The following is a 17,060-nucleotide window of genomic DNA, read 5'->3' on the forward strand; positions in this document are numbered from 1 at the left end:
GACTGCAACACAGCAAACACAGTTGCAGGTCTGTTCTGGGCATAACCTCTGGTTGTGACCAACTGACATGTTGGTGCAAAAAAGCATATATATATATATATATATATAAAAAAAAAAACAGCAGTTCTGCCAGTTGTCTGAAGCCAAAAATAATGTTCTTTTGCGCATGAACTGCGAATTGTCATCTAATATTTGCCTGCCTATTTGTTTTTGGCCTTTTTGGGAACTAATTTTACAGTTATATTTTTTTGGGTCAAAACTACTACAGTGGTCATTTGGCCAAAAATAAGTACAAAATAATAACTGACAGAGCCTGTATACAGCATGTCCGCATTGACTTTTCCGTTAATCAGGCATAACAGCTCACCATACTTTACTCTACTGAAATATCATCATGAAACCTAAATGTGAGTCGATGCATTTTGCTGACACACTTTGTGTTGACCTGCTTCTTTATTTTGTCACATCCTATCGGTCTGCAGCTCATGTCCCAATGTATACATCAGACTCAGCATTAGTTATGCAGGTCACATGTTTTGCACCTGACAACAAAGGCCTGAGGATGACTCATCTTGTATGGCGAAGCTGTAAATGAAACCAAAATGCTTCGCTCAGCTTGCATGTGGTGATTTATGAGTCAAACGTGAGCTTGAAACGCGGATGACAACAATGATCAGAAGATAATATCTGAATGGAGGAGACAAAGATTATAATGAATTTAACAAATAAAATAAAAAATACATTCAAAGTCCCAAATGAATTCTCCTTTCTTATTTTTTACATAAGCTTTACTGGGTGGAGGGTTGGAGGGCAGCCTGTCAGCCCAGGCTTGTGCATCAAGCCCACCTATAGATCTGACCCGGTGTCACAGATCTGCTCTCACACAAACGCGGCCCTGCACTTCTGAAACCACAGTTATTTATCAGGCTGGGGCCGTTCTCTCCAGCTGGCCAGCTCCCCCCAGTGAGATTAACTGTATGTGCAGGATGTAATCACGCTTGTGAGTGCTGAGGCAGCTCGCTGTTAACAGCAACATCGCTGCCCGCTAAAAAAGTTATTACAGCTGATGTGATGAGGCACCGACCGTTCCCTCATCTTTATTGCACACACTCCCCAGTCATCACAGGCGGGTGGTTTCAGCTGAGGTGGTTTTATGGACTGAATATTACTGGTACAGTTAAGGCACCAGTGCTTGGATTTGATTTAGGAATGTTTGCCCATTTATTTGCGCAACTTGTGCTCCTACATATGTACTGAAATGATGTGCCACTCACACTGGTCCTCCTGTGAATTGCTATTATTATACTGGCTGAATATTTTGTTACACTGTATCTATGTATGGATGTATAAGAAGAAAATCGCTTACATATCCATGCCATTAAAAATCTTTCTGTGATGTGTTTTTGGTGTGTTTCTCAGAGTTTGTAAAAGTGTTTCTCTTCTGTTTTTAATAACAGCCAAAATGAACATTAACAATCAAATCAATAAGTTCTGACCAAGTCAATGTAAGTAGGTTAACTTCTGCATTAAAAATCTCACAGTATAGAGAAAGTGTTGTTGTTTCAGACAATACTTTCTTTTTAAGCCAGGACAAAAACGGAAATTGACTCAGAACACCCACAAAAAAAACATTTATTTAAAGTGAGACAAATACCTGAAGTCACATAAAACACTGAGACATTTATCTCGAAAAGATGGCCGATGGAACACCTCAGGCTGATGACGAGAGCTACCAACATGTCTTTAGATGACAAAGCCCTTCAACAGTAACATGTGATTGTCGTCATGCTCCAGCTTTACAAGCACAAATGAGAATGACAACAGCATAGACAAAAAATATACAAACATTTGCATAGCTTATAAAAAGTATCGGCTTGCCCTTGTTGCCACTGCAGTGCTTTCCCTCTCTTCAAACTGAGTCCTTCGCATTGAATGCACCATGTGTCAAGTGCATTGTTGTCAGAAATCTCACCGGTGGTTTTCTAAGTGCAATACAAATGGTTATTTTATGCAGTCTTAGCATGCTTTAAACAGCAGTCTGGCTTTGATTCTATTGTTATTTTCCACCTTCAAATGCAAAACGAATTGATTCTTGCAATAAGAGACCAATCGGTGTCAAGCCCTTGTACAGGTGGCAAAGTAAAGACACTGATATATGTGTATATTTTTTGATCACGGGACTGGAAGACAGGCACTAAGCTTCCTGGAGTCCAGAGGTTCATCAGTTTTTCAACGAGTCCTCTCAGATTCGTATGTGGAAGGTACTGGGAAAATATAAAAAAAACACACAATAATCATCTCGCATATAAACACATGTTGAAGCAGATTTTAGTCTGATCGTGTAAATGACTGGACCTGGGATAAATACCTGTTTTTAGAATGGCAAAGAATGTAACTTTAACTACATGATCAGGTTCCTACACACTGAAGGTCTAAAGATAGTGCCAATTGACTGTTATTTTAATAATCTGCGCTTGTGAGGCGCTTTGCTTACCTTAAAAAGTCAGGAGCTCTTGAAATCATGTTTTCAAAGTCTGCAAAGGAAAGTTTGTTGTCTCCATCCAAGTCTGCTTCTTCAATAGTTTTCTGACACACCAGGTCCACCTCCTCTGGAGTCAGCTCCTCCTTCGTCAGCTTATTCAGAGTCTTTTCAAGGTCCTCTTTGCACAGGTAGTTATCCACATTAAAATCTATGGACATAAAAATCAAATTATCTCATATGTTCCCAACATCAGCTGCTGGGATATTCTCAAAAATCATAGATAATGTATTTATTGTTCTTCTCTAACCGTATATTTTAAAGGCATATATGGCCTTCAGTTCTCTGGGAGCCATTTCACTTAGGACGGAGAACATGTCCACAAATTCATTGAAGCTGAGATTCCCCATCCCATCCTCTGAAAAAGCCTCCACGATCCTGTTGCGGAACGGATTTTCCTGCGGATGAACGTTTGCATTGATGCACAAATTTACTGTCATATAACTCCCCAAACATAAAATAAGTACATCCCTTTTGTTTCTAGGTGCCACTTCCAGTTTTCTAAATGAGCTGCAGATCTTTTAACAGATAGCTCTATCACATAGGACACTTAGGACAGGTCCATAAATATCATATCTGGTTAACCAGGTGAGGAAAATTAAACTAAACTGATCAATGTCTGGCAATTTGGAGCTCAGAATGAGTTAGAAAAAAGCCAATTACACAACAATGCACTTTAACTGCCTATTTAAACAAAGCACACAAGATCACTGGGAAACATAAACATGTGGCCCAGCAGCTTTGTTGCCATAGAGATGGTGTTAGACACATGCACCACAATCTCTTGGTATGCTTGCAGAGCCTTGCAAACCCACAGAACGTGTGTGGCTTCTGCTGTGATGAGAGGAAACGTGACATTTCTAACATTTGGCCTGGTTCTTCTCAAGTGGAAGATGCTTAAAAATAGGAGAGGATGCATCAGTCAAGAGGAGTGGAACTGAGCAATTCGTGACACATTAACTTTTATCAGCTCAAACGCAGGGGTGTCGGATCGCTGGTGGCAAAATCAATGCCGTCCTCTGAAAGAGGAGTGCTTATCGATTCGGTGTCTTCATGCCAGCAGCCATCTTTGTGTATTGAGAACACGCTCCACTTATGGTAAGGTGTTTTTAATAATTATATCTATACATACAGCCATGGAACATTGTTGGGACCTTTCCGTTGAAGCAAGAAAAACCCACAGTGACAAAAGCTGGAATAAATAAAGATTTATTGGAAATTAACTAATTCATTTTGTAAAATTACCTTCAATTCAGGCATGTTGACTATTAAGGCTAAGGGTATTTTACAGTCTGGATCATTGGTGTAGTCCATTGGTACCAGGTGTGGAGCCAACTCATGGTACCTGCCGTGCAACCTGTGAACAAAAAAAAAAGAAGAGAACAGCTCACCAATAAACTAGCTACATGCACGGTTTGCAGAGTGCACCGAGTAGAAGGAGGATGGCTCATCTCATTTCTGCAAGGTTCACTGAAAGAATGGAAGGGTATTGTTGTTATCACTGCCAGCGGGACCAGCGAAATTTACATTATATGGGACCTCTGAGACAATTAACCTCCAATCAACTGTAATAATTTGAATTATTACGTCCCTTTGGCCCTGCGTCTCTTTCTTGCAATTATTTCCCAGCATTGTGTCCTTTCAGAGTCAAAGCAGAGCCATAAATCAGCAGGACAACAGTCTTAGAGGACAAACTCACTGTAGTTTAATTGTGTAAACCTGTCAAAATGATGGAGCTTCGCTGATGCGCCACGGCACACGGACGGGCACAGCTGCGGTTGTAACGTCCCATGACCCTTGAAATTGTCCAAACCACTGGGCTTCTGCTAATTGGACCATGAGCGATACGTGCACTGAGACTAAGACTCATACTTAAATGCACGGGTGGGGGGAAATGCTGAAATGCAGTCAGGTGTAGTGATCACGGATTCATTAGCAATCCTGTGCATTGCAATGTAGTATCAGTCAGAGTGACGACATGAGTTTCCGAGGACTTAAGAACACACAGGCACTGCTACAAGACATTACCTCCAGTGGACGTGGCAGCTTTGACTCACCACATAACAATAACCTCCATGAAAAGCAATCCCAGACACTGAGCCATTCACAGATGTAATTACATGCGCCTGGATTGGTTTCTGTGCTGCAGCACGATTGAATTTCAATGGACGCTTTACGAGAAGTGGAGATGGCATTATAATCAAAGTGTTGGGTAATGATAATTAAGGATGTCAGCCAGTGTGTGTAAACTTACTGGCTGCAAAAAGATAAAAGGCAGCAGATTTGAAAAAAAAAAAAAAAAGAGTATTCCTCCATCTGTATCTTTTCACCATGTCAATGGCAGGTCATGTCATAATGCTTCCATTTGTGCTCAATAATAGAAACAACACAAACATCTGTTGGTTTCATCTTCCAATAACACTTTTTCTTTTATTGTGAAAGGCAACGCTTCACACAATTAGCTGCAAATCTGGCTCTACTTAAAGGTGATGCACATTATGCAGCTGCTTGGTAATGATGCAGAGAGCGGTGAAGGAATCACACGTTTGAAATGTTATGGTAAGCTGTGACTTAACAGCGACGCTGCAGCAGAATAAAGAGAAATACTTTGACAGGAACTCTTACCGCAGAATTTCTTTGCGGGTGAAAAACGTGCAGTCCTACAGTGTGAGAGAGAGAAAACAGGTTAGCATGACCCCTCTGCAAGTCAGACAAAATAACACTACATTTGTGTGCTAAATGACTGTGTGCGTGTACAGTAAGCGTGTGTGTGTGTGTGTGTGTGTGTGTGTGTGTGTGCTGTACACTTCAACTTGCAGTAATGATGAGTCAGGGGAACATGATCTGCTGCTGTCTAACATGTGTGTGTTGGCACTCACATTATCCAACAACCCAGCAGTAGGCACCTCACTTTACAGTCTACCTTGTGTCCCTTCTCTCAGAGAGTGGTTAGTGACTGACTGATCATAATAATATTGGATTATAGCCAAAGTGAAAATAACACTTTGCTTCCCAGTAAGACCAAGGCTCAAAATGTTCAAAAGGGGCAATAGTGGGGGTAAAACAAAAGCAAGTGTTAAACCATAACCATGGAGACTCTCCAGGACTAAGCTGTCTTCTGAGAGTACAGTTTCACAGCTTATCGCACCCGCATGGGTCATCAATTATTAAGTCAACGCCTGATCACATGGTGGACCTGCTCCTGAAGACGACTTTCTTCACAGAGGGAACAGGGCTGTTAGGAAACAAGAGGTCCAGTACCCTCAGGTGATGACACATCGAGCAAAAGATGAAAGCGTTAAACCCTGATTCCTTGAGCGTGGCTGGACAGCTCGGTGACATAAGAGCCATGCGGTAACTCCCAGCTTCCAGGTGAAGCGGTAGGCTATCGCGGTAATGACAGTTGCTCTTTCTATAGAGACATCATAAAATGGTAGCCTTTTTGTTTTGTTAAGACAAATACGCACGTGTAAGAGTGCTGATCTGCAATAAATATGTATTACTTAATAAAACACAGGCCATAAACTCACAGTTTAACCAAAATGCCCCCCCCTTCAGTCACATTTATATTTACCAGCAGCTGAAATAAATACATTATCTACATTGTACACAAAAATAAACTATTTTCCTAATGAATCGACCAGTACACCCTGATAACCTCGCCTTTTGTCCGATGGGCTCTGCGGAGGAGGCTGGAGGCGAGCCTTACCTGGTAGGCATCAAGTTGCTCATCCGTAAATATTGTCTGCTTGTTTCCCATCTTGGTCAAATCCTGCTATTGATTGTATAGAAAACACTTGAACGTCCGCAGCTTCGCCTCAGTGAGAGGCATTTAGGGGCTCCTCGGAGACGCCGAGTCTCCACGTTAGAGGTCGAAGGCGCTGCCAAATCCTAGAAGGGACTGTGGTTCCTGTCCGCGGAGCTGCTGTCCGCCATGTCAGGAATCCTCACTGGGCGCCCTGACTTCAATAATAACGCGTATTAATTGAAAACGGCTAAATTCTTTGAGCCGCGGTCAGACGGTGGCCGCCCGGACCGTGCAGACAGCCGGACACTGATCTGCTGCATCTTTACGCACAAGTCAGCGGGGCCAAGGCGACCCAATAGGACCTCAGGTAAATATATAAATAAATGAGAGTGCGCGACAGTCTGCAGGGTGGGATGGTGTTTAAGGGCGAGATTACGGAAACATAATGCAGTCGTGTAGCGGCACCCATCTAATTTATTTTTGTTTATAGTACGGAATCATTTCAATTGTCCTCTCGTCCTGTCTTTTGCACGTTTTCACGATTAAAAAAAAATAAAAAAAAATGGAAGAGTGCATTCTGTTTGTTGAACAATCTTTCCATTTGCACTATATTCGGTAACCTCATTGAAAACACTAGTTTGTTTTTTTTTTTTCCTCTGCCGCTAGTGGTGATTTATTTGTTATTATATTTTAATAATACAAACACAATTAATAATAATAATAATTATCCGCAGAGGCGTCGCATCCAGGCCTCCTCATTGCCATAAAACAAAAACTTTTAACTGACACGTAACCTGTTGCGTGTAACCAACATTTCTGCTCAGCACACTATTCATTCAGTTGGGACTCTATCCTACTCCACCGTGCAACACACCGCATTATCTCTCCAGTTGATGCTAATCCGGAGTGGACCACATACAGACCACCTCGGTCCGACTCATCAACCTGCTGCTGCTGCTGCTGTGTACAGCTACTGCAGCGCAGCAACACAGTGAGCGTGTCCTGACGGCACCTCAGGACAGATGTCTATGCCACATTCCTCCCCCCCTAAATGAACCAACAACTTATTCAGCCTCCGACTTGGTTGAAATAGTCGCTTTGTATCGCGGCTCACTCAGTTAAAGTGGGAAAGTTTTCTCGCGATGGACACTAAGCGAGAGAAGGACCAAGGTAAGTTGTGACGGGTAGCTTGTTGCTACAGTATGTCGCCGCGCTAGCCCCTACTAGCTGCAGGTGCTATGCTAGCTCGCTGCCATTGCAATTTGCATCTCATCATCGGCCGGAGCGGGGAATTATTCATATTACCGTTCCATTCGAGTCGCGGCTAACACCACCCCACTTTCATCCCTCTTTTGCCATCCATTTCAAATCACGTATCCACCGCCCCCGCTACGCCTGCAATTAATGAAGAATGAGTGCCGCGTCGCTTCGGCACATTAGCTGTCAAGCTGCGGCAGGCTAAGCTAAAACAGCCATCCTCCTAATCTCTGCAGGTGCCATTATTATGTGCATGATGTATGTACAGTGGCCCTGCCCCACCCACCGCTCTGTCTGTCTTATTATAACAACACTGTTTCACTTGAAGTCAGGCTCGCATAATTTGCGTTGAGTTCAACGATTTATTCATTCATTTATTTATTTATTTTTAAACCAATTTGTCGTTCATCTAAAACAATGCGTAGGATTTAATCAAGATAGTTTTACATATTGCCCAGCATCATTATCTTTTCTAAGCGATGCCATTTTCAGCAAATCGTTGTTGCATCTGAGCTGGCTCATTAAAAGGGACCCATGTGTATTCACAATTAGGGAGGGATTTCGCCTCAGGACGTGGACCAAATATAACTTCCTTTGTTGTTTATTCATGCGTGCGGCTTCTTAGGCTAATGGCATCACAAACAGCATGCGACCTGACAGGATGAGCCTGTTCGTGACCCCTTCTCTACGCAGCCAGCAGGGCACTGAAAACCTCAGCGTGCCTCCTCATATGAAATTCACTTTCTGCCTGGATCCTTATTTAAAGGGCCGTTGCATGAATAATTTGATTGCCACTCCATGAAAGGCACGGACACTGTGCTCAGAGCTGTTTGGGCTTTTTTTTTTTTTTTTTTTTTTTCCCCAGAGTTGACTCACAAATACAGAGTGAGTGTGTGTGTGTTGTGTGTATAAAAATAGAGAAATGGGTGTGCTGCAGCAGCCTTATCTCTCTGAGTCTTTCAGATGCAGACTGTGACAAGATTACTGCCGCCCTGCTCAAGTCTCGCACAGGAGAGTTTGACTTGGAGTCCATCCTCTTCCTCAAACTGAGAGGTCTTGGTAAGATGTTTCTGACACCCTATTGTTTTCTCTATTTAAAATGGTCTTGACTGAGTTTTGGCTGCATGCCTTACAGGAATACACGACCTTGGATGCATTGGAGAATGTATGAACCTTGAACGGTTGGACCTCTCCGTCAATAACATTTCAAATTTAGCCGCTCTTGCATCTCTTCGGCATCTGTCTGTGCTCAACTTGTCCTCGAACAAAATTTCCAATTTAGGTGAGTGTTTTGTTTTTTTTTTCAAATGCAATGATTTCTTTATTTCTGCAGTATGTGCCCTGTTTGAATCATTTGTTCATTCAGATTTATCCTGATATGACATTTTGTTTTTTGTCATCTGAAGAGTCCTTGCGCAGTTGTGAGAATATACAGAACTTAAACTTGGCAGGCAACCTTATATCAAGGTATTTAAAATAGCGTTTTCCCTGCATGCATAAAACATACACTATATATTATATCACAGTAACAGAACTTATGATGTGAGGCAAATGGTAATCGTATGTTTATCTGCAAAATTCTGATTTGGTTGTGTGAATGTTTTGGGTTTTGAGCAGCACCGACAGCCTTCACTGCCTTCAGTCTATAAGAAAGCTGGAAAACATACGTTTTAAAGACAACACTTACAACTACACAAACCCAGGTACGTTGTCGGGATTTCATTTGAACTTGGTCCAGTCCAGATAAATGAAATGAGAACAACTTCCTTTCTGTCAGTGTGCAGGAACGTGGCATATAGGACTGTAGTGCTTGAGATGTTTCCTAACATCAAGGTGCTCGATGGTGAGTTTTTTTATATTTGTCTCCTGTTAAAGATTCACATTCTAATAATGATAAGTACCTTCCTGGATTTTGATCCATTAATCCTGTAGGTGAAAGAGTGGTTGGACGTGGGAGCGACTTATATCAGCTGTGCAAAGACATCGATGATACCATCAAAGGTATGTTTGTTGAAAAGTGTCTCTGCCCTTGAAATAAAAGTGAAGCCTTATCAGCGGACTTCACAGAGTAATTGCTGGACAAAGGGAGAGCTCACAGAAAATAAACCTCTTACCATTTTTATTGCACAATGTTGGTGGATTCCCCAGCAACATTTTCAATAAAAGTAGAAAAGCCACCTGATGTCAGGACAGTGGAGGCCAGTGGTGACTAATAATATTTCATTTACACACACACACACACACACACACACACACACACACACACACACACACACACACACACACACACACATGCTGGCCACAACACTAGCAAGGTGTACCAAAAAAAGAAAGAAAGAAGTGGTTTTATTAGCGTATATGAGAGCACAAAAGCACTACTGAAACATGCTGTGTTTGTCCTGTGCTGTCATTCATTAATTCATTTGAGTACCCGGTCAAATGGAGCTGCCATTGTTTTGGTGTTTGAAGAACACCAAAACAATTTCAATTAAAAGAAACGCCACCAGAAAAATGCCACTGAAACAGTGGTTCTGTATGAAATGTCAAGTTAGGGTGAACTCTCCCTTTGATATCAGACGTAACGGGGGTCTAAAGCACTATTCTGTCTTTCTGCATGTGTTCAGCTGGTCTGTACAAGAATGGGCAGCTGGTAGAACACCCGGATTGCAAGCCATGGGTGGAGGATCATTTCTGGGAAATAAAGAGGTCAAATAACGCCATCGTCGAAGAGGCCTACAAGCAGTTTAACGGTACGATTTCAGATGTGTGTGAGTCATCGGGGTCGTCGCCTTTAGTCTATTGGTTTTATGTTGTAACATGTACAATATCAAAAAAGGTGACTTGGCTCTTTTTTGTTTTGTTTGCAGTGAAACTGCATGCTTACTGACACACAATAATGAGTTATAAAGATCAAGTGTTGTGTTGCTGTTGTGCTACGTTTCGACTTTGAGAAAGATGTTCTCTTCTAAAGACAACATTCACCAAAATCACTTCATATGCTTTAGATTGTATCTTCTTCCCTCCGTCTTACCAGCATTTTTATTCTTCTGATTGAATGAATGAAATGGAAAAGAACTGACACTTGAAATGTTGCACTAACACCATGTTTTCTTGATAATCACGCATTTATTATTTGTTTAATTTACAGATGTTCTTCATGAATGCAGGCTGCTCAACAACAGAGCCACTCATGTAATTTCTCAAACTGAAAGATCTATGAGCTTGAAGAAGCAGCCAAAGCAGTACGCCATCTGAGGACCATTATGGGCCATGGAGTTGTTTGTTACATTTAGCAACATTCTGTTTTACAATAAAACCATGGCTAATACGCTGTAGTTTTCTTTGAATCGATAAGCTAAATCCAAATGCTCGCCAGACACACACGCTCTGTGTTGCAGTGTGAGGCTTCTGTTGAAAGTGTATTGCAACCTATGCATTATGTAACTGAACCTCAGTTTGGCTCCAAGATGTCTTTACTTGCACAATGTGCATTTTACATGTCATGGCTTGTTTGTCCATATATTTATGCTGAGATCTATGCTGCTAAAATCTCTATGAAGTAACAGAGTTTTTATTTTGCTCACGTTGCATTACTGGATGTGTTTTTTTTTTGTGAATGAATGTCTCCCATTCTGTATGCTTTTGCTGTAAGTTGTACTTTTAAAAATGACCGGATGATTGGCTCGATCTGTTTGTACTTATTTTATACAATAAAGTTTACCATGTGTATGAGGTTTGATGTGCATAATCTGCTTGTGGGAAATGTTTGCCTATTAAAGTTTACTTGTATTGAAAAAGTCCATTTCTGGTTGTGCAGAAAACTTTGAAGGGGGAAGATACAGAAAGTATAAAAGAGGCGCACAAGAAAATATTGACATTGCACTGTGGCATGATTTAAAGGTCACAGCTGCTCTTGATGTTGCTGCAGGGGCTGTTGCTGTGCTCAGCTTTTGCTAGTGATACTGCTGGAGGGGTTATTGATCAGTTACAACAAACAATTAAACAATAGTTATACGTATATTAAGTAATTAATACTAGAGAAAATGATGAAGGCAATCAGTGAAACAATGCAAAAAACCCCACCAAAAACCAATGACCAGTGACCGTAATTGTTTTAATGATTTTAGATGTTAATGAGAAATTCCGTATTGCCAATGTTTAATATATTTATATTTGAGTCAATCGTGGGTTTAAAAATAAACACTGCTCCATAGTAACGTCCTCCTGTGAAGGAGAGAAGCGAAGCCAACGCCAGACGTTCCAGTCCTATAAAGACTCTAGTTGAGCTGCGAATTTTAAGCAATAGTCCACTAGTGCCACCTGTCGGTAAAATACAGAATTAAAGTCCACTGAAACTGAAGACAAGATATTGGCTAAAATAACTTAATTTGTCACAACTAAATTTAGTTAACTTTGTACAACATGCTTTAATTGATGTGTATACCCAAAAAGAAAACTTTAATATGTGGGAGACCAGATTATGTAGCTCCATATGAAAGATACACCAATTATACCTCATACCACAGTTAACGGAAAATGTTAGCAATAGCAAAGTAGAAATTTTGCTCTATATGCATTCGTTTTGGGGCTTTTTTTTTTTTTTTTTTTTTTTTTTTCCTCGTTGATGATTACTTCTTTCCAGAAGAATACCTATTAAGATACATCCGCGCATCTGAGCCTTTCAGAGTAAGCGAAATGGTTCCCAAAACAAACTGCTCTAGGAGTGAGATACGTCGATTTCACAGCAAAGGTGTCAGAGTGCACAGCTGAAACGTCATTACTTCGACTTTTGAAATTTGTTTTTATCGACGCATAATTTGATTCGCGGAGTGGTGAATATTGCTTTATTTTGGAGGAGGCATTTTTTTAAAACGGAAATCCGCTTTGAGTCGGTTTACTTTGACAAGTGCTGCGGTATCGACCTTGGGTGGGTTAGCATGGCTGGGAAAGCGTGGAGGTCAGCGGTATGTACGGAAAACAGTGTTAATGTAGTTCATCTAACGCATGGTACCTTTTCTACTCACCTGTTGACTAACTGTATGGCGGCCTTGGGTGCCAGTCTTTCAGATAAAGATTACAGGCTCGCGTCACGCACATCCAAGCCAGCTAATTGCTCGCTAGGCGTTGACTTATACTTGACCACTGTTACTATAGCAACCCGCAGGGAGTCCAGTTTGCAGAAAGATTATCTTTTGGTCCTCACGAATCGCGGTTGTGACAGTTAGCAACGTATTTACTTAAGTGCCGATGAAATGTCCCTCATCTACAGATTCTTAATCTACTGAGAAAATGGGGTTTATCGATCGGTGGCAAGGATAAGATCCAGACACAGGAAGTAAGTTAAGCAGATGCTATGGGCCGTAGGTTTGCGTAAAGAGCTAACGTTAGCGTGATGTCTTTCCCAGACTTTAAACTGAGTCATTTCTCCCTCGTCTGGTCTAAATATAGTCGATACGTTTCCACGTTTGTGGTTGCTATTTAACGTATTGTCATTAAAACTAAGGTAGTTATTTTGTGGCTTTCGAGATGCGCCGCATGCTGAAGGTGACCCTCCCTGAGGGCGCTAAATGAAATGAAAAGGCATGTGTCTTGCCACCACAGTAACACTTTTATGCAGTCGCAGGACTATGTCATTGTTGTAAAAATCCTTTATGTTGCGTTTTAACGGTTTCACTTACAATATAAAATATGTGTAACAAAGCCAATTTACGGTTCTGACATCTTCCTGGTTTAATAACATAACTTTGCTCACCACACCTGGCTCTTCCTGGCTGTCTCCTTAACAGAGCAATTAACATAAATAGCAGAACCGTATACAACATTTCATGGAATTAGCCAAAAGCTCATTTGTGTGAAACCTGATGCCTTTCAATATCCAGGTGACATGGGCGGCGGGAGCTGTGAGGAGAGAGGTTCCTCAACCTCGGACATTCACACGCGGGGTGCGTTATCCTTCCCGTAGGACAGTCAGTACAAGTTAGAATTGTTACAACCCCTTGTTTGTATTCAACAGTGGTATCAATGCTTTATTTGCATCACAGATTCAGACTGTCACTTTAATCCCCGGAGATGGAATTGGTCCAGAGATCTCCTGTGCTGTTATGAAGATATTTGAAGCAGCTGAGGTAAGTTCTGTGACAGTTTAGATGTTTGCTAATTATCACAATATTGTTGTGGTGGGAGGGATGGGTTTAGAGAACAATCTTTTTGTTTTTTGCTTTTTTCCCCTTTACTTAGCAAATTTTAATTTTCTGCCTGACAGAGTTAGGCCTGTCTCCGGGACATGACCACAGGGCAATACAAAGCTGGAGTTCCATGACAGGGACAGGAACAGAAGTAGAAGCTTTCTCTATTACCAATTGTTTCTCCATTTGGACTCTAGCAAGACAAGATCTTGTCAACGTACACAAGTAATCTAACAGAATTGCCTATTAACGAATCTCTTTATTTACAAGGCTGTTCCCTCGGCCGTTCCCTTCACGGGCAGCCCCAGCAAATTAATTTGCATGTTCAGTTTGGTGTAGCTCTTGATTTAGGATCCTTCCCTTCCTGACGCAACCCTTGCATTTACAACAGCACAAGGATGACGCTCAAGGAGAGACCCTTGAGCCCGTGTTTTGGCTGTGATGGTCTCAAGGCAGACTGCATTGTTAACCACATCGCTCTGCTCCGTTGCAGTGTTTGTAATGTTGTAGATTGTAGAGTTTTTGTCTTTTGGTTTTTAAGAGACTAACCGTCATCTAATATGGACTGAAGTTGAATATTTAGTTGCTTTGAGACGTTAACGCTGATTTGGTTTGTTTAAGGCTCCAATTCAATGGGAAGAGAGAAATGTTACAGCCATTCAAGGGCCGGGTGGCAAGTGGATGATTCCTCCAGATGCAAAAGAGTCAATGGACAGAAACAAAATTGGCCTCAAAGGTTTACCTGCTTAATATACTTGTCATTAAAATGTGCATAATGATTTATTTCTAGTGGTCAACATAATTAGTCGAAGAAGATGTAACCGAGTGAAGTATTTTTTAATCAGCGTGTAACATTGACATTTTACAGGTCCGTTGAAGACGCCAATAGCTGCTGGCCATCCATCGATGAACCTGCTGCTGAGGAAAACCTTTGACTTGTATGCTAATGTGCGACCTTGCGTGTCCATCGAGGGCTACAAAACCCCGTACACTGATGTGGACCTGGTTACCATCAGGGAGAACACTGAAGGAGAATACAGTGGGATCGAGCATGTGGTGAGACTCCGAGCACCACACTCCACATTTGCTCAAGTTATAGAATAATTTGCAATTAAAAAAACAAAACAACAAAAAACATCTGCCACAATTTCTTGGCTTTCTCCTGGCCACCTATCTTTTCAGATTGTTGATGGAGTTGTGCAGAGTATCAAGCTCATTACAGAGCAGGCCAGCGAACGCATCGCTGAGTATGCCTTTGAGTATGCCAGAAATAATCAGAGGACCAGTGTCACCGCCGTTCACAAGGCCAACATAATGTAAGTTGATTACAAGCCAATTTCGCAATGTGATTTTTCACTTTCTATTTTCTGACGGTTGTCCCCATGTTTACAGGCGGATGTCAGATGGGCTTTTCCTGCGAAAATGTAGAGAGGCTGCCGAAAAGCACAAAGACATAAAATTCACAGAGATGTACTTGGATACTGTCTGCCTCAATGTAAGTCCCATATTCATGGACCGGGAATGATTCATGATAATGACGTGTGGAATTTCTCATTTGTGGTGTATTCATTCCTACATTTATGTTAATAGATGGTCCAGGATCCCACCCAATTTGACGTCTTGGTAATGCCAAATTTGTATGGAGACATTTTGAGGTAAGAGAGATGTTGTATGTGTGCACCATGTAAATCTGTTCTGGAATTGCCAGTTGCAGTTTTTTTCTGCATGCATATTTGAACTGCAAGATCAACGTTTTTCAACCATACATACATACATACAAGTCATTTGGTTTTTAATATACCGATAAACATAGATTGTGTCTGAATTTTATTAAACTGTGTAAAATGGAGAAAGGAGCAAAGCTAGATAGTATTATGGTACATCCTGAACACATCCAATCCTAGACGTGTCTCTACATTGATCAATCTAATGTTTTCATGTGTTTGCTCTTACAGTGATCTGTGTGCTGGGCTAATTGGAGGTCTTGGAGTGACTCCTAGTGGTAACATTGGCACTAATGGTGTTGCCATCTTTGAGTCGGTATGCTCTTTCTTCTTAAAATGAGTTCCATTACTTACGCATGGCGTCGGATGCGTTACGAAACCAAATGTAGAGTTCATCTGTATTACTTTTAATGCCAAGCACGATACCAATCACAGTACAATTCTCTCATCAGGTTCACGGAACAGCTCCAGACATAGCAGGAAAAGATATGGCCAACCCCACCGCCTTGTTGCTCAGTGCTGTCATGATGCTGCGTCATATGGGCCTTCATGGTTATGCCAAGAAGATTGAGGCCGCTTGCTTTGACACAATCAGAGACAAGAAGGTAAGCTGCTTAATATAATCATTGTGTTTCATTTTGGTTATAAATCGCTATTGTTATCAATAATTAATTTATCATTTGTCTTTTCAAGGTTTTAACAAAAGACCTGGGAGGAAATTCCAAGTGTTCAGAGTTCACTGCAGCAATATGTCAAAGGGTGAAAGATGCAAACTAAAGACTAGCCCAACGAGGCTGTGAGCTAAATATTAGAGTGTGTCTCTTGTGTGTTATCATGCCATACCTTAACTGCACATTTTAAACCAAAACATGTATTTTTAAACAAAATACTGAATGTTTATTTTTTTGCTGCACACTCTATAGCACTGTCTTAAACATTCTGGACAACAGATATTGTTCAGTATTTATTACAGTATAATATATTATGATATGTGGTATGCATCCATAGCTGTGTAACCTGTGGTGGATTTTGTCTGACAGCATGAATGGCTTAGTTGTATGTATTTTATATACTGTTGTCTAGATATTAAAGATAACAATCTGCAACATCTGTTACTTTTGAAAGGCTTAAGATATTCATCAGCACTTTAATCAGTTACAATATATGTGTGGGTATGCTTTAAATGTGTTGGAAGAAGAATGAAAAGAAAAAATAAATTAACTATCAGAAGCGGCAATCTTTTGTATCATTTGAGTATCCAGACCCTGCTGGTGATGTTCTTTTATTTAAACTCTGTGAATAGTAAAGCATTTGGATAAAAGTGGTTCTGCAGTTGTTGTACAAGTGTGAATATGCTAAATATATAGTTTTGTGTTATTTAATTCCAGACTAGTGTTCACAGCAGTCTATTATTGTGTAAGTTTGGAATAACTTAGTGACAGGTTTATTAATGGCTGTGATTGGCATTACATAATAAACATTTGTTATAGAATATGGTTAATAAATAATAAGAAAAAAATGTTCTAAAGCATTTCCATCCGTCCATGCCATTTTATTGCGGCTTATCCTGCACACACGTTGTCGACTGGTTACCATGAGAACTCCAA

General features: G+C 40.9%; 3 protein-coding genes across 4 annotated transcripts; 2 read left to right on the forward strand and 1 right to left on the reverse strand.

The window, feature by feature from the left end:
• Positions 1-1,615: 1,615 nt before the first annotated feature.
• On the reverse strand, positions 1,616-7,800 carry cib2 (calcium and integrin binding family member 2). Its single transcript, XM_076038013.1, has 7 exons — positions 7,593-7,800; positions 6,249-6,502; positions 5,165-5,199; positions 3,785-3,896; positions 2,790-2,937; positions 2,495-2,690; positions 1,616-2,264 (listed from the first exon to the last, which is right to left on the reverse strand). The coding sequence occupies exons 2-7, from the start codon at positions 6,297-6,299 to the stop codon at positions 2,243-2,245; spliced, it is 564 nt and encodes a 187-aa protein (XP_075894128.1). The 5' UTR covers positions 6,300-6,502; positions 7,593-7,800; the 3' UTR covers positions 1,616-2,242.
• lrrc61 (leucine rich repeat containing 61) lies at positions 7,150-11,271 on the forward strand. The gene is made up of 9 exons (XM_076038011.1): positions 7,150-7,457; positions 8,508-8,603; positions 8,680-8,826; positions 8,951-9,011; positions 9,162-9,247; positions 9,322-9,387; positions 9,477-9,545; positions 10,169-10,294; positions 10,693-11,271. The coding sequence occupies exons 1-9, from the start codon at positions 7,430-7,432 to the stop codon at positions 10,797-10,799; spliced, it is 786 nt and encodes a 261-aa protein (XP_075894126.1). The 5' UTR covers positions 7,150-7,429; the 3' UTR covers positions 10,800-11,271.
• Positions 11,272-12,380: 1,109 nt separating this feature from the next.
• On the forward strand, positions 12,381-16,690 carry idh3a (isocitrate dehydrogenase (NAD(+)) 3 catalytic subunit alpha). Of its 2 annotated transcripts, XM_076038145.1 has the most exons (12): positions 12,430-12,508; positions 12,814-12,879; positions 13,424-13,486; positions 13,586-13,669; positions 14,351-14,465; positions 14,598-14,785; positions 14,912-15,045; positions 15,122-15,224; positions 15,320-15,384; positions 15,685-15,769; positions 15,906-16,058; positions 16,147-16,690. In XM_076038145.1, the coding sequence occupies exons 1-12, from the start codon at positions 12,482-12,484 to the stop codon at positions 16,228-16,230; spliced, it is 1,167 nt and encodes a 388-aa protein (XP_075894260.1). In that variant the 5' UTR covers positions 12,430-12,481; the 3' UTR covers positions 16,231-16,690. The 2 variants fall into 2 exon arrangements, with proteins under 2 accessions (XP_075894261.1, XP_075894260.1); XM_076038146.1 differs by lacking the exon at positions 12,814-12,879 and having other exon boundaries at positions 12,381-12,508.
• The last annotated feature ends 370 nt before the right edge of the window (positions 16,691-17,060 follow it).

The sequence above is a fragment of the Nelusetta ayraudi genome, unplaced genomic scaffold (genome assembly GCF_046127955.1).
Source record: "Nelusetta ayraudi isolate G7.1 ecotype Tasmania unplaced genomic scaffold, CSIRO-AGI_Nayr_v1 ptg000053l, whole genome shotgun sequence".
NCBI classification, from domain to species: Eukaryota; Metazoa; Chordata; class Actinopteri; order Tetraodontiformes; family Monacanthidae; genus Nelusetta; species Nelusetta ayraudi.

Bases quoted from the DNA above. Each gene is read 5' to 3' on its own strand.
- idh3a (XM_076038145.1), top strand. From the start codon at position 12,482: ATGGCTGGGAAAGCGTGGAGGTCAGCG. The intron at 15,225-15,319 runs GTAAGTCCCATA...TTATGTTAATAG, and splicing joins TGGATACTGTCTGCCTCAAT to ATGGTCCAGGATCCCACCCA. The intron at 15,385-15,684 runs GTAAGAGAGATG...TTGCTCTTACAG, and splicing joins TTGTATGGAGACATTTTGAG to TGATCTGTGTGCTGGGCTAA.
- lrrc61 (XM_076038011.1), top strand. From the start codon at position 7,430: ATGGACACTAAGCGAGAGAAGGACCAAG. The intron at 8,827-8,950 runs GTGAGTGTTTTG...TGTCATCTGAAG, and splicing joins GAACAAAATTTCCAATTTAG to AGTCCTTGCGCAGTTGTGAG. The intron at 9,012-9,161 runs GTATTTAAAATA...GGTTTTGAGCAG, and splicing joins GCAGGCAACCTTATATCAAG to CACCGACAGCCTTCACTGCC.
- cib2 (XM_076038013.1), bottom strand. From the start codon at position 6,299: ATGGGAAACAAGCAGACAATATTTACGGATGAGCAACTTGATGCCTAC. The intron at 3,897-5,164 runs GTAAGAGTTCCT...TTTTGTTCACAG, and splicing joins ACCCGCAAAGAAATTCTGCG to GTTGCACGGCAGGTACCATG. The intron at 2,265-2,494 runs GTAAGCAAAGCG...ATATTTTCCCAG, and splicing joins AGAGCTCCTGACTTTTTAAG to TACCTTCCACATACGAATCT.